The sequence below is a fragment of the Strigops habroptila genome, chromosome 1, assembly GCF_004027225.2.
Source record: "Strigops habroptila isolate Jane chromosome 1, bStrHab1.2.pri, whole genome shotgun sequence".
Classification (NCBI taxonomy): Eukaryota; Metazoa; Chordata; class Aves; order Psittaciformes; family Psittacidae; genus Strigops; species Strigops habroptila.
In genome coordinates, this window is record NC_044277.2 from 38296305 (window position 1) to 38310119 (window position 13815).

At 39.8% G+C, this 13815-nt stretch overlaps 1 protein-coding gene across 3 annotated transcripts in view; it reads left to right on the forward strand.

Annotated features, from left to right (window-relative positions):
- Positions 1-13815, forward strand: part of TOX (thymocyte selection associated high mobility group box) — a 231268-nt gene that overhangs the window by 122937 nt on the left and 94516 nt on the right. For all 3 annotated transcript variants that reach the window (XM_030501033.1, XM_030501040.1, XM_030501024.1), the window contains exon 3: positions 8587-8829. In XM_030501033.1, the coding sequence (XP_030356893.1) occupies positions 8587-8829 (243 nt within the window). The remainder of the gene's footprint in view (positions 1-8586; positions 8830-13815) is intronic.

Here is a 13815-nt window from a genome sequence, read left to right on the forward strand (position 1 = left end):
TGCCATGCCTCTGTTTTGATCTTCCTTTTCTCAAGTGGTGACATTTTACATTAAAGCAGGCATTTTTCAGCAAATTTTAACAGCCATTTAGGAGAGGTATAACACAGTTAGGACCCACTCTCTTTCTGAATACTGAGAAGCAATCCATTGTTCCTAAGCTTTTCTAAGAAAAAAAAAAAAAATTAAAAAAGCAGAAAAAAAAAGGATTCTTTGTCCTTCATTATTATGTGCCCTGAGTACAATGTTATTTTATCCTTTGGTGTCTTTCTGAGAAGGGATCTGGAAATTTGGACAAAATATTTGCCCCCTGAACAGAAATACTTAAATGTAAATCTATACCACTGCTATTTTAAGAGCATTTAAAATTGTAAACATGTGAAGAGCACACTGTCTTGATTGCTGGTTTAGAGACTATGATGTTAATGAGGCTTCTGACAGGTTAAATGTGGTGTATCATCTATATTTTCAAGCAGCAGGATTTTTGACGATGATTCCTAATTTTTTTTTTTTCAGTTAAATTCTGCTTATTGAATATTTATATTGCTGGTTTTATTACTCAGTGCTTTGTAGTGAGCATAATTTAGGTATCTTTTGCAGAGAGGGTCTCTAAAAAGTGTTTTATTTTTAATATGCTTTTTATCTCTAGTTGAAAAAGAATATTTAGCAAATGTAGTGCCTAATTTATAGAAGTGTATCTTGTAGTGTTAAGTTCAAGACTATACCATAGGTGATAGGGCCTGTGGTATAGAATAGACCAAAACCTGCAAATAGGATCCCAAGTTACCTTAAGAATCTTAGCTTTCATTAAAAGATTATGATGATGATGATGATAATAGTAATAATTTCTTCCCATTCTTGGAAAGAAAATATTGTGAATATTCTTCTTTGTCTCTTTTTACTGGTTTGTAAACAGCCTGAAGCAGTATCTGGAAGTGGATAGAGCTGCTCTACTTGTCTTTAGGAGGTGGCACATAGAAACCTACTGTGGTGAAAGTCTCCCCTTCCTTTCAGCATCCCCAAAATACTGGACAAGCAGGAGCTGTGTTTATGCAGGGGTCCTACTAAAGCACCCCCAGTGCTGCTCTTTGGAGGTTGCACTATTGCACTATTAGGGACTGTCACACACTGGGGAGGACCAAGTGCCTTTCTTTTCACGACAGAACAGTGAAAAGGATGTTGAACAATGACTACGCTTGGGTCCCTGATGGGGACGCAATAAGGAGGGTGGGAGGGTGCACAGGTGATCAGGGCAAGACTCTGGATTGGAGGTCTAAGAATGCCCCGTTTGTGCCTAAGGCTCTTGGGTAGTCCAAAGGAATTGCTTTTCTGATTGATCACTCATTCTAAAAAAGACTTGCACTTCTCTTATAAATTTACTCAAACTTTAAATAGGAAAATCAGAATCATAGGACAGTTTGGGTTGGAAGGAACCTTCAAAGGTCATCTAGTCCACCCTCCCTGCAATGAGCAGGGACACCTTCAACTAGATCAGGTTGCCCAGAACCACATCCAGCCTGGCCTTGAATGTTTCCAGGGGTTGCACATCCACCTGGGCAAGCTGTGCCAGTATTTTACCACCCTCATTGTAAAAAATTTCTTCCTCACATCCAGCCTGAATCTCCCCTCTTATAGTTTAAAACCATTACCCCTCTTCCTGTCGTTACAGGCCCTGCTAAAAACTTTGTGCCTGTCTTTGTTATAGGCCTCTTTTAAGAACTGAAAGGCTGCAATAAAGTCTTTCCAGAGCCTCCTCTTCTCCAGGCTGAACAATCCCAACTCTCTCAGCCTTTCCTCATAGGAGAGGTGCTCCATACCTCTGACCATTTTGTGGCCCTCCTCTGGACCCGTTCCAGCAGGTCCATATCTTTCCTGAACTGAAGACTCCAGATCTGGACACAGTAGTCCAGGGGGAGTCTCACCAGAGCAGGGTAGAGGGGCAGAATCACATCCCTTGACCTGCTGGCTTGGCTTCTTTGGATGCAGCCCAAGATATGATGGGTCGCACATTTGGGTCTTTGAAGGGAAGTTTAAATGCTTCGATCACATTATTGTTTTTTCCAGCGCCCAGATCTTGTAATCTTTGTGCTTCTACTTATTGTAATCTTTAAAATGTATTTCAGTTTCAAAACCTCATTGAATACACTTATCCCAGCGAACCTCTATGGTATATGTTTGAAATTAATGTAATTAACGAAAAGACTGTCAAGAGTGGAATCTTGAAAAAAGTCTATTCTTTTACATAATTCTGTTAACTTCGAATATGTGATTGTTTTAAATCAATAATATCATTGTCAGCACATTCTCCTTCTTGAAAATAGAATTCATCTGGTACTGGAAAATTAATGTTTTGCTTGAGGCTTTGCCCTTTACCTAATGTAAATTAGAGAAATTGATTAACACAATAGAAAAAAGTTATACCTTCCCCTGTAATATAGTTTTGATAGCTATTGCTTGATAAATTAGTATATTGTGTGGTTTTAAATGAATGTGATTTATTGCTGTTGTCTACCATATGAAGAAACACAAAAAAAATTATTTGCAGGATCATTGACTTGAACATATCAATGGCACTGTTGGACAATTCTTACTGAGTGTTAAGATGATTTATGTAACAGACCGAAGGTTTCCACAGTAATGTATTATCGTCTCAAGCTATCAAGCCTTGTTCATGCAGAGACAAAAGAAGCTGAAAAACACTTGCTTCTTGAAGGTCCTCTGTTTAGAAATTAGAGATAAGGTTGATCCTATTAGAACTCCTAGAAGTATCTGCTGTCACATATGTTATCCTAACTCTCAAATGTGGATAAGGTACGTTGTGGTTTCTCCTCTTCTAATGAGCTTATTGTTTTTACATTACTCTCAATTCGTAAGTATTTCAGTTATGTAACACGTTCAATAATAGAAGAGGAGACAGCCTGAAGCATCTATCTTTTAAAAACTGGCATCTTTCCACAGTTCAGATCCAGAAGCCTTGGTGCAAATGAAAAATTAAGACACGCTCTACATAGTTGGCAGTACCATTCATTTCATTTAAATTAATTTTCTATAGGCAAATTCCCAATTTTTAAGGAACCATTGCTCATACCAGATTCTGTTGAGTATGTGAATGGTGACTGAGCACACGAATTAGATTTACTTAATGTATGTGGTCTTCTGTGCTGTCATATAGTAATGGTTCTGCTCTTTCCAGAGGGGTTTACACTGGATGTTTGAATGCTTGCTGCCTCTTGTGGTCAGTCTGTTTGAGGTATCTATCTCATGCGGTTTCCATTCTCTGATTACTTTTTAAAGTTCTATTAAAATTATTTTGAAAGGTAAGTAGGTTTTGCTGGCCAATATGCAGCCATCACTGTAGAGTACTTACACAAAGGGGCTTTATTTTTATTTCCTTCTTTCTCCTTACTCTCTTTTCCTCAGTTCTCATGCAGCAGGTTGTGCAAGCATTTCCCTTATTTTTCCGATAATGAGTATCTGGGTTCCTCGAAAAGGAATACTAGATTCGTGTGTGTGTGTTGTTAGCACTGCAGGATGCTTATCCCAAATTTGAGTTACGTGTGGCTAAAGTAAAGAACTGACATTTGGCATACACCTCCCCCCCTAGTTTTGCCCTCCTTCCATAACTTGTTGGTGGATTTGGCCAAGCTAAGTGGCATAAAAAATTAATCGAAGGTGACTAACAATGTCATTGCTCAGGAACAAAAGCTGGGATTTGAGTTGGGCAGTGAATCAGGATTAAGTGTTTGTATCATTTTATTTTGACAAGATTTCCTCAGAAAATTATAGGCGCAGGTGGCATAGATAATAAGTTCTCTTGAACGCAGAGTGGGCATATCAAAGATCATCTGCTTTATGAAGTTTCAATCATTTGAGGCGGAAATGTCACAAATACTTAACCAAAAACATAGAATATCTTCCTTTAGATTTAAAAAGACATCCTTGATTCAAAACTCTTCTTCATAGTATGTGTGTCTGTAAATAGCCCAGATTTGAGGATGCTCATTCTAAGATTCCCACTGTGTAGCTTCCATCTGAAATATACTGAAATCTGTTTATGATAAATACAGGTGTAATGAAAATCCTCTTTATAATAAAGTAAAATTAAAGCCTGTGTCTGTTCAGTGCTATGCAGTGGGTTTAATGGTGTTAGTTTGCAGAGGGCTTTCTCTCTGGAATGTAATAAAGGTCCAGGAAGTTCCCCTAAACTGGAGAGCTGATAAACACCTCATCCACTCCCACAGTCATGAGATGAAAGCGAAGCCACTGGCAAAGTTCCTAGCAGCTTTGTGGTAAAGTAAATAAAGCATTTATTGCTACTCTTTTTTGCTTCAAAAGTGAAAAGGCGAGCTTGCTGGTATTTCTGTGACCAGTAGGATGAAAAGGAACCATTCTGTGTCTTTCTGCATAGAGAAAAGTCGTGCTGAGAGTAACGCCAACTATCCAGCTCCCTTGGAGGGGGAGAGGGGAAAGACCCTAACCTTTCTCTCCACCCCCAAAAAAAACCTAACAGAGCTGAAGCTACAGGCCACCTTTTATTATTAATACATATGAGCTGTACTTATGAATTGTAATTTGATATAGGAACTGTAGCCTTCCCTAATTCTTTTGATGGTAGGTAACTGCTTTCATTCGAAATTCCAGGTAAATGGCTTGGGTTGGAAGAAGAGGTGCTCTAAGAAAGCCCAAAGGTTTCAATCAGTCCCAGGATGATGACTGGCCTGGGAGTGGGAGTTGTTGCTGCAGGGAAAACCTCAAGCCTGGCCTTGTGCTGGAGTTCCCTTAAATGTCCTTTGGGGGAAGAAGGTAACAATATGATGTTCCAGGAGAGCCCATTGCCAGCACTGGATCAGTTGCATCAAGAGGACTACAGATGGTTCCTCAAGAAGGCTTTCCCAATGGCAAGGGGAGAGGTGGAAAGAAAGTAGGAGTGGGTGTTAGAAGCTTGTAGCTGCTATTGGCAGGACAAGCATATTAAATTTTGTTCCTCACTCCTTCCCTCCACGTGCAGTTTTAACAGCCTTGTTTTTGGGATATGTTGGGTTTGCTGCAAATGTATATAGGACTTTTGGTTTCTGATGTGCCGGTGTGCCAAGTCATTACAAGCGTCTAAACCATGCTTTGGACAAGACAAACGTGAGTACTGTCACATCACTGCTGAAGTAACTTCCCTGAGGAAGTTATATCTGTATGTGTTACATACACACATACTAAGTATGGAAATACCAAACTGGCTGAAAATGTTAGGTAACTGTGGTGCTCTGCAGATGCTTTCAAATATTTGTCCATACCATTAGTATATGGCTTGGATGCTGCCTAGCTTTATTGAAGTAGTCAGAGTTTACATCTTAAAAAATCCCAACATTTTAAGAAGTACAAGTGCTTGGATTATATGTTGGTTTCGAGTGTCATTATTGCCTTCGCTATGCTACATGTACTGCTTTAAGAAGCTTATCTAAGTGTAGTGGACACTGATGTGGTAGATGATGTGGGATCAGATACACTCTAACTGGTTTGCAAGCAATAACCATGGTGTGATTTTTATTTTTAAACAATCAGAGGGCAACCATCTATTTAAAATGCTTAGCCCACATAATATATGACATTATTATGTAGTTACAAATGACGCAGCGTGGGTTGTAGAGTTTTATGCCACCCGTGTTTTACTTCCTTTTGAATAAGTGAAGCTAATGTCTTAATGGCAGTTCAATTGCTTCCACCATTATTGAAGTATTACTAATTAAAGACACGTTTGAATCACAGCAGATCAAGTCTAACTGAAGTAAAACCTGGACTGTCCCCATATGGCATGCAAAAAGGCTGTAAAAATAAGCAGATTTGCTGAATGCCTCTGATATTAACGGTGTAGGCACACCCAGCCTGTCAATATTCGGTTTAGGAATACTTTAGTAGCAAATGTAGGTTGAAGTCCCTTCTGTTCTTCATGGACTGCTCCAGCATGGGTCCCCTGTGAGGTCACGAGTCCAGTTGCACACCTGCTCCAGTGTGGGCTCCTCTCTCCATGGGGCCACAGGTCCTGCCAGGAGCCTGCTCCAGTGAGAGCTTCCCACAGGGTCACAGCCTCCTTTGGGCAACTCCTTGTTCTGGTGTGGGTTCCTCCATGCGCTGCATGTGGGTATCTGCTCCACCATGGACCTCCATGGGCTGCAGGTGGAGATCTGCTCCACCATGGACCTCCATGGGCTGCAGGGGCACAGCCTGCCTCACCATGGTCTGCACCATGGGCTGCAGGGGAATCTCTGCTGTGGGGCACCTCCTCCCCCTCCTTCTTCACTGACTTTGGTGTCTGCAGAGAGCTGTTTCTCTCACTTACTCTCACCCCTCTCTCCAGCTACAATTGCTCCTGCAGAGTAACTTTTCCCCCTTAATTATGTTATGCCAGAGGTACTACCAACATTGCTGCTAGGCTTGTCCTTCTCTGGTGCCGGGTCCATCTTGTAGCTGGCTGTCATCAGCTCTATCAGGCATAGGGGAAACTTCCGACAGCTTCTCTTAGAAGCCACCCCTGTAGCCCCTGCCCCACTACCCAACCCTTGCCAAGCAAACCCAATGCAGACCTTAAGCTTGCTTTAAGACACCTTTCTTTTGATCATCAATTTAATATAATAGTAATGAGCAAATAGGATATACGGTGTCCATAATTTTTTATTTGTTTTTGCACAGTTTATACATTATGGTTAAATAAATATGACATGTTCTCTTTTCCATGTGTAAGTCTCCTTCCAGTTTAGCAAGGGTCTATTTTTGCTATATTTCTTTCCTTGGAGATGTCTCCACTGATGGCTGCATTGTGGCTTCTAAAAGCAGGGCAAATATGACTTTCAAATGGTGGTAGACTCACACCAACTTCCCATTAAGAAGAGGGCAGAGGCAAAGGGAGAGCAAACTCCTGTACCAGGGGTAAAGAAACACAGCTGGAAAGCATGGGCAGAATCATAGTCCTCACACAGAAGGATGGTGATAGCACTGCCAAACCTTTTCTTCTCCCTGTTCTGTTTTTATTCTTTGGGATTTTTCTTTGGGTTTTGCAGTTTAGACTTCCTGTTGTATTTCATACTAAGATATTTGGTAACAGAGGTGTAATCCTTGTTGGGAAACAAGTAAAGCAAACAACCAAAACCATGGCAGTGTGCACTAGAGTAGGTTCTTCTGCGTTCAGCAGCTCACAGAAAATGTAACACTGTTGTTGGTCTGATTTAAGTTTTTATATCCATACTTGTATAGAGAGTAACCTCAGGCATCAGGAGTTCAGTATTACTACGATGACTAATGAAAAATCCTTTTGTTTTTAATTGGGCATTGATTCTTCTTTTATCCTTCTGCATGAATTCATGCATCATACTGTCCTCCATTTGCAAACTCGCACCAGGAAAAACATTTTCTTCTGATAGCTGCTCTTTGAAATTGTGCCCTCATTTTTGTCTTTCCTGAAATACTTTGCAGGAGAGAATGTATTTAAGTCCTTGCATTTCCAGAATTAACAAAAGCAGCACTCAGAGCAGGGCTGTGTTGCGGCAGAGGGGCAGGAAGGGTGGAAGTAGTCACTGCGCTATGAACCTCATGACTAGGGGTGTGGGATGTGCAAAGACTGATTGCTTGCAAAGGAGATGAGAACTGTGGCTGTTCTCAGAAAAGCAGAGAAGGCTTTCAGGCTGAACCACTGCAGATGATCCCTTTAACTCTTGATTTGGATCATGTATCTAACACTGCTCACCGTTTTCCTCTGAGAAATACAAGCATACCCACCCTTATCCCCAAAATGAGCCTACCTGCTGTACGAAGAATATAGATAAATAATAGCAATTATCCACCTTGGTGCATTACTTTGATTTTGCCTGTGGCTTTTCCTTGGATCAGATCGGATTGGGTGACTTAAATGGCAGTGGACAACAAAAGACTAAGCAGTTGCTTTGTGTAGTAACTCAGATGACTGATAAAATGTATGTATTGTTGAGTTTATGGGTTAAGAAAGGAAAAATCAGCGATTTTGAGACACCATGAATGTATTTTTATAAACACAAAGTATATTCATATGAAGTATGTACTGTTTCTGTATTTATTTCTCTTTCTTTGTAGCACAACAAATGCTGGTTCTCCTGTAAGCTTAAAAGCAGCATCTTTCTTCTTCACTAAGTAATTCTTCATCTGAGTAGCAGGGAGTCTTATGAACCATTTTGAGCTGATGTTAATTTTATAAATTGCATTCTTTTTTCCACAATTCCCATGAAAAAGGTATTCAGCTAGATGAACACTCTTGGAAAATTTTAATGGGACCCTTGAAATCTGTTTGAATTCAGCTTCTTAAAAAAAAAAAAAATCTTTCTAATGGAAGCTGTGAAAGTGTCAGAGATTCTTATGCCTTAGAGGCAGTTTTTCTTCCATATATAATGGTGAAACTCCACTGTTATAATATATGGGTGTTTAAAATATTCTTTTTGTTAAATTGAAGCTCCTGCTTAGAAGTATGTGAGTTGGGCTCTTTTTGTTTGTTTTGTGTGACTTACATTATTATTCTTGACCAGTATTCATATGATTTTCATAGCGCTTTCTGTTTGGTGTTTTTTTTTCCAGTCTTTTCCTGGCCCAAGTCTTGAAAGTGAAGATTTTAATATACCTCCTATAACTCCTCCGTCATTGCCTGACCACTCCCTGGTGCACTTGAATGAGATAGAGTCTGGGTACCACTCTCTGTGTCATCCCATGAACCACAACGGCCTCCTTCCATTCCACCCACAAAACATGGATCTACCTGAAATTACAGTTTCCAACATGCTTGGCCAAGACGGAACACTGCTTTCCAATTCCCTCTCTGTGGTAAGCATTTTCAGTCTTTCCCTTCTGTTCTGCTTTAAGTTGTGAAATCATGCAAATACAGACCTGTTTGAAATCCTCCAAGGGGCCAGCTCCTGCACCACACAAGTCATGGAGTGAGCTGGCCTCACTCTGGGTTTTACATCACACTCCCTATGTCAAAGCCTCCCCCACCCTTAGAGGCAGTGGGGGTTTTACAGCCAAGTTCCTCAGAGCCAGGATGTTACCCGCTGCCTTGAGTAGAATTACTCCCGCTTTACATGGATGTGAATAATACAAAAGGAGGCTCAAGGCTTTGACTTCTGCTGGAGCAGGGTTTGGATCCAGATGGCCGTTGTTCTGTGTTTGTCTGACGAGGCTCTTTCCATTCTCATTTGCATGTGCTGAGAGCTGTACAAAAATTTAATATCTCCTTTCTTGTTTACCGCACGTTTGGAAAACAGCAAATGTTATTTTCTGATTCTAGGCCAAATCTTATAGCCTTTTTACAGTTCCCGGTCCTTAGCCAGCCGGAATCCAATTGAAATGACTGGACGATTTGCTTATGAAGTCTGTCAGATAGTCATTATGGTCGTAATCTTGGAAGCCTGATATTATAAATCACTTCTTTGAATGTTAAATTGCTTGCAACAACTGCAGAGCTACTTTACATGTTACATTTTCAAGTGGGCTCTACAAATAATTAGTATACTTCTGGCATAGCAGCTCCAGACAAGATTATTTCACATTAATGTGTAATTCTAATCTGAAGAGTTAAAAATCCCATGGAAAAGGGTGGGGCCTGGCATTGTGTGGGGCTCACTGGACTTAAGGCTCTCTGCTAGATGAGCTGCCCAGGAACTGCAGATCCGGACAGGTAAAGTTAAGGATCTGCTGTTCCTAGAGATCCAAGGGTCTGACCTTCTCACCGAAGGATCAGAGGCTTAGGGCCCTGTGTCCCAGCTGGGAGGCTTTGCACTTACGGACTGAGGCTGTTTAGGTTTCTGGGTTGCTAGCTCATAATTACCAAAAAAATCCCCCAAATCAGCCCTGGGAGCCTGGGAGCTGAGGCAGCATATGGAGCCTGGGGGGTGAGGGATCTAGACTCAGCTCCCCACCAGCCCCTCAGACTAACAGCCCCAGAGTCAGGGGCTGTAGTGGCTGGAAAACAGTTAGTTTACAACAAAAATCTACTTTATCGCAGGCTTTCATTGCAATTTCATAGAATCATAGAATCATAGAATCGTAAGGGTTGGAAAGGACCTTAAGATCATCTAGTTCCAACCCCCTGCCATGGGCAGGGACACCTTGCCCTAAACCATGTGGCTCAAGGCTCTGTCCAACCTGGCCTTGAACACTGCCAGGGATGAAGCATCCACAACCTCCCTGGGCAACCCATTCCAGTGCTTCACCACCCTCACTGTAAAGAACTTCTTCCTTATATCTAATCTAAACTTCCTCTGTTTAAGTTTGAACCCATTAAATTTAATTAAAATAAAGCTGCCTTGATTTCAAGGAGCTTTGCGTTCCCTCTGAGGATGTCCAACAAGCTGTACTGCAGGGAGGGCTAGTCTTTTCTTATGTGCTGCTTAGTTATTGATTTACTAGGATGTTGCACGCTTTGTGTTTGAGGTCAAAATCTGACCCCAGCATTATGTTCAATAATGGGAGGAGGAAGGGAGAGGCAGATTTTCATAAGGATATATATACATCATATATATTTCATATATATGGTATATATATCATATATACTTCATGGAAATGTTCTGAGTTTTGCTTGCATTTCTGCAAAGCTGACGGCATATGTAAAAGAGCATGAGCTAAATCTCGTGTGGGGTTCTGAGAATCAGAGCTATGAAAGGACTTGAAAAAGTAAGTGAAACACTTGGCACTCCAGTCAAGACAAGCAGTATTTCATTGAATTGACCTCTTTTGAGCCATGGCTATGGCTCAAAACTGTGCATTCTTTTAAGATCTGATGTTCCACATTAACCTCTTGCAACAAGCTCTGAACAAAGGGCCTTGAGAGTTTGTAGATCATCACAGTAAATTATTGCATTGAGGGCAAATACAAAAAAGCTGAATAATACAACTAGGCAATTTTGCTTTGGGAGTTAGTGAAGTTCAGAAAAAAATTACAATCAGATGTCAAAAAAATATATGCTAAGTTTTAACAGTAATTTCAGAGGATTTATTCAATAAATAAAGCATGATCCTTGAAACATCATGGGCTAAGTCAACTGTTATCCCTAACTTGCATGCCCTTTGCACACAAGAGGGCCTCTTAACTAGCAACAGTTTTAACTCAAGCTGACTTGTCTGTCAAGGGGATTAAGCTACACCTTCTGTTAGTACAACTGGTAGGATGTTAACGCCATGATTTTGTATGGTTGAAACACTTTGGCAGTATAGTTCCTCTAATTTGAATTTGGTAACTTGAGAGAAATTAACTTGAGGGAGATAATTTAACTTAACTCTTCAGTGAATTCACTGACTTCTTCAGTGAATAGAATGGACTCATTGTCCTTTTGGCTTTCCATTGATGAAGGCAGACAGAGGGTTTTGTGGAGTTAACATTCTTTACGTAGCTTTCAAGCTCTTCTTTATAACCCAGAGCCTTTTACATTTTTATTTCAATATGACTCTTTTCTCTTGCTATTACTCATCTCTAAGTTTCTTTTTTACTGTATCAGCAAACTCTCATCCATTTAACAAGTACTTGCCTAAATCACTTTTATATTGCCTCACATATAAAATAATGTATAAGTTTCGCCAGTCTATCTAAACCCTTGGTGCTATATAATTTCTGGTATATCAACTACCGCTTAGTGTATTTGGAAACCATGTATCTCACTTCATTTTTCAGGGAACTAATGAATATTTTTAGAAAAATTATTCTTAGAAATGAATCTGTTGGCTGTTCTCTATCCTTAATTAATTTCACATCTTCAGCAAATTTTACTTATATTGGGACAATTTCAGCTGCAATGCAATATGCCTCCGATTGAATTCGTTCTTTGGGTTTTTTTTTTTTTTTTTCCTTTATTACTTTCACCATCCTTCCTTTTAGCTAGTTTTTAACCTATGTTGGTATTTTAGCAATAATACCTTCCTTTTTGTCTGTGCTAGAACTGGTGAGTGGTTTTCAGTTTGTGTTTTTATAGAAAAAGCAGTAATTAATGCTAGCCAAATGAGAGAAAGGAAACACAGTTTGCTCAGAAGCCAAGTAGGAAAACAGTTTGTACACTGAGTATAGCTTTTTTCTTTTATCTCAGATACCAGGTGTTCTCAGATGAGGATTTCTGTGATTTTGGACGTCAATTTTTTGAAAATTGATGATGCACCCCTCCTAAAACCTCTTCAAATCTCCCCCCATTAGAAGTCCTGGTTTCATACTGTGCAGCTCTCCCTGCAAGCTGCAGATGAAATCCCTTTGAGTAAGGATTGCAGGATTTGCCCCAAGCTCTGTAAGAATTCTCCTCTGTGGAAGTGCTTAAACACACACAATAAGAGCCCACTACCAGCTCAGTGAATTCTTATTAGGGATCAGCTTCTTACAGATTTTTCACACTGTGGGAATTCTATCTGAGAAATTTTACAATGCTGGGAGATGAAAATTTCCTGTTGCCATTTAGTGCGTCTGATACTTAAATTCGGAATTAGCCTTCTTTGAAGTTTATTTTGATTGATTTGACTTCCCATTACACCCCACTACTTTAAAAAAAACAAAAAACAAACAAACAGAAAAAACCAAAAAACAAACAAAAAAAACAAACTCCAAAAAAAAACCCAACAAAAAACCCCCAAAAAAACAAAAACCCAACAAAAACCCCCAAACACTGACATTTCTATTTCTTATTATACTGCTGTCCGTTCAAACATTGGCTTCTATGTTTGTATATTTCTGTTTTCTGCTTAGGTGGCATACAGGCATATACATACATGCACATGCACACTAATTTATACCATGCCGTTACATGCAGATTTCTTTAGATGCTCATTGTATCTGGATATTGGGGGTTCAGAAGTCTGCAGAATTTGTGCAGAATGTGACACATGGTGGTATGAACACACAGTCCAGCCCCAGCACGGCCGGCTACATGTGGGAGCTCTCTAAAGTCCTCCTTCAAAATAGACATGACTTCTATTCCTGCTTCTTAAGTGGATCCAATTAGGTATAGATGGAGCTGTTTGAAGAAAGTGTAGTGCTGGTCCTGTAGGCATGTTTGTTTTATATAATAAAGGGATACCTTCCTGATTTACTACAGTTGAAGGGAGGACTGTGTAGATTTGGTTCAGTTCCAGCTGGGGCTTAACCTGCCAGCACTTCTCTGCATCAATTTCCTGAAATATTCCAAGGACCACAAGAAATACCCTTCTAACATTTGCAAACAAATGAGTGTATATACCATCCCAATGAGAATGTGTGTTTATCTGTAAAAATGCTTTTGGGTGTGTTGTATAAAATGAGTTTTACTGTGTGTTCTTTTTATCAACAAAATTATAGACTCTACAGCTTCTTCAGTATATCCTTTAGATGATTGCTTTTTCCTCCAAGAAACCCAGGGTTAAAAATCTCAGTGCTGTTTTTACATAGAGGAGAAAAAAACCCTATTTTTGGAATGCTTTCATTTATAATCTTGTGCTGATCTTTTTGAAAATGTGGCTCATGATGGTATACTATAGAAAATTTACAAGAAAGAAATAAAAGAGACTCTAGTTTCTTGAAATGCTTCAGATTTTGGGGTTTGAAGTTTAAAGTGGAAAAGATGTTAAAGGCAATAAAATCAGGGGATTTATTTCCCAAATGCTCTATTTGTGCTGGTAACAAAAGCCAGCATAATGTATATAGTTAGGTTTATTGTCATTTTTAGTATACTGTCAAGGCACACTTTGAATTCAAAGGCTACTGTACAACTGTTTTGACAACCACCACATCAGTAGGTAATGTGCAGGACATATGAAACTGAAGCAAAAATGTTTCTTTAGGTCTATAGGGAGTGCAGTACA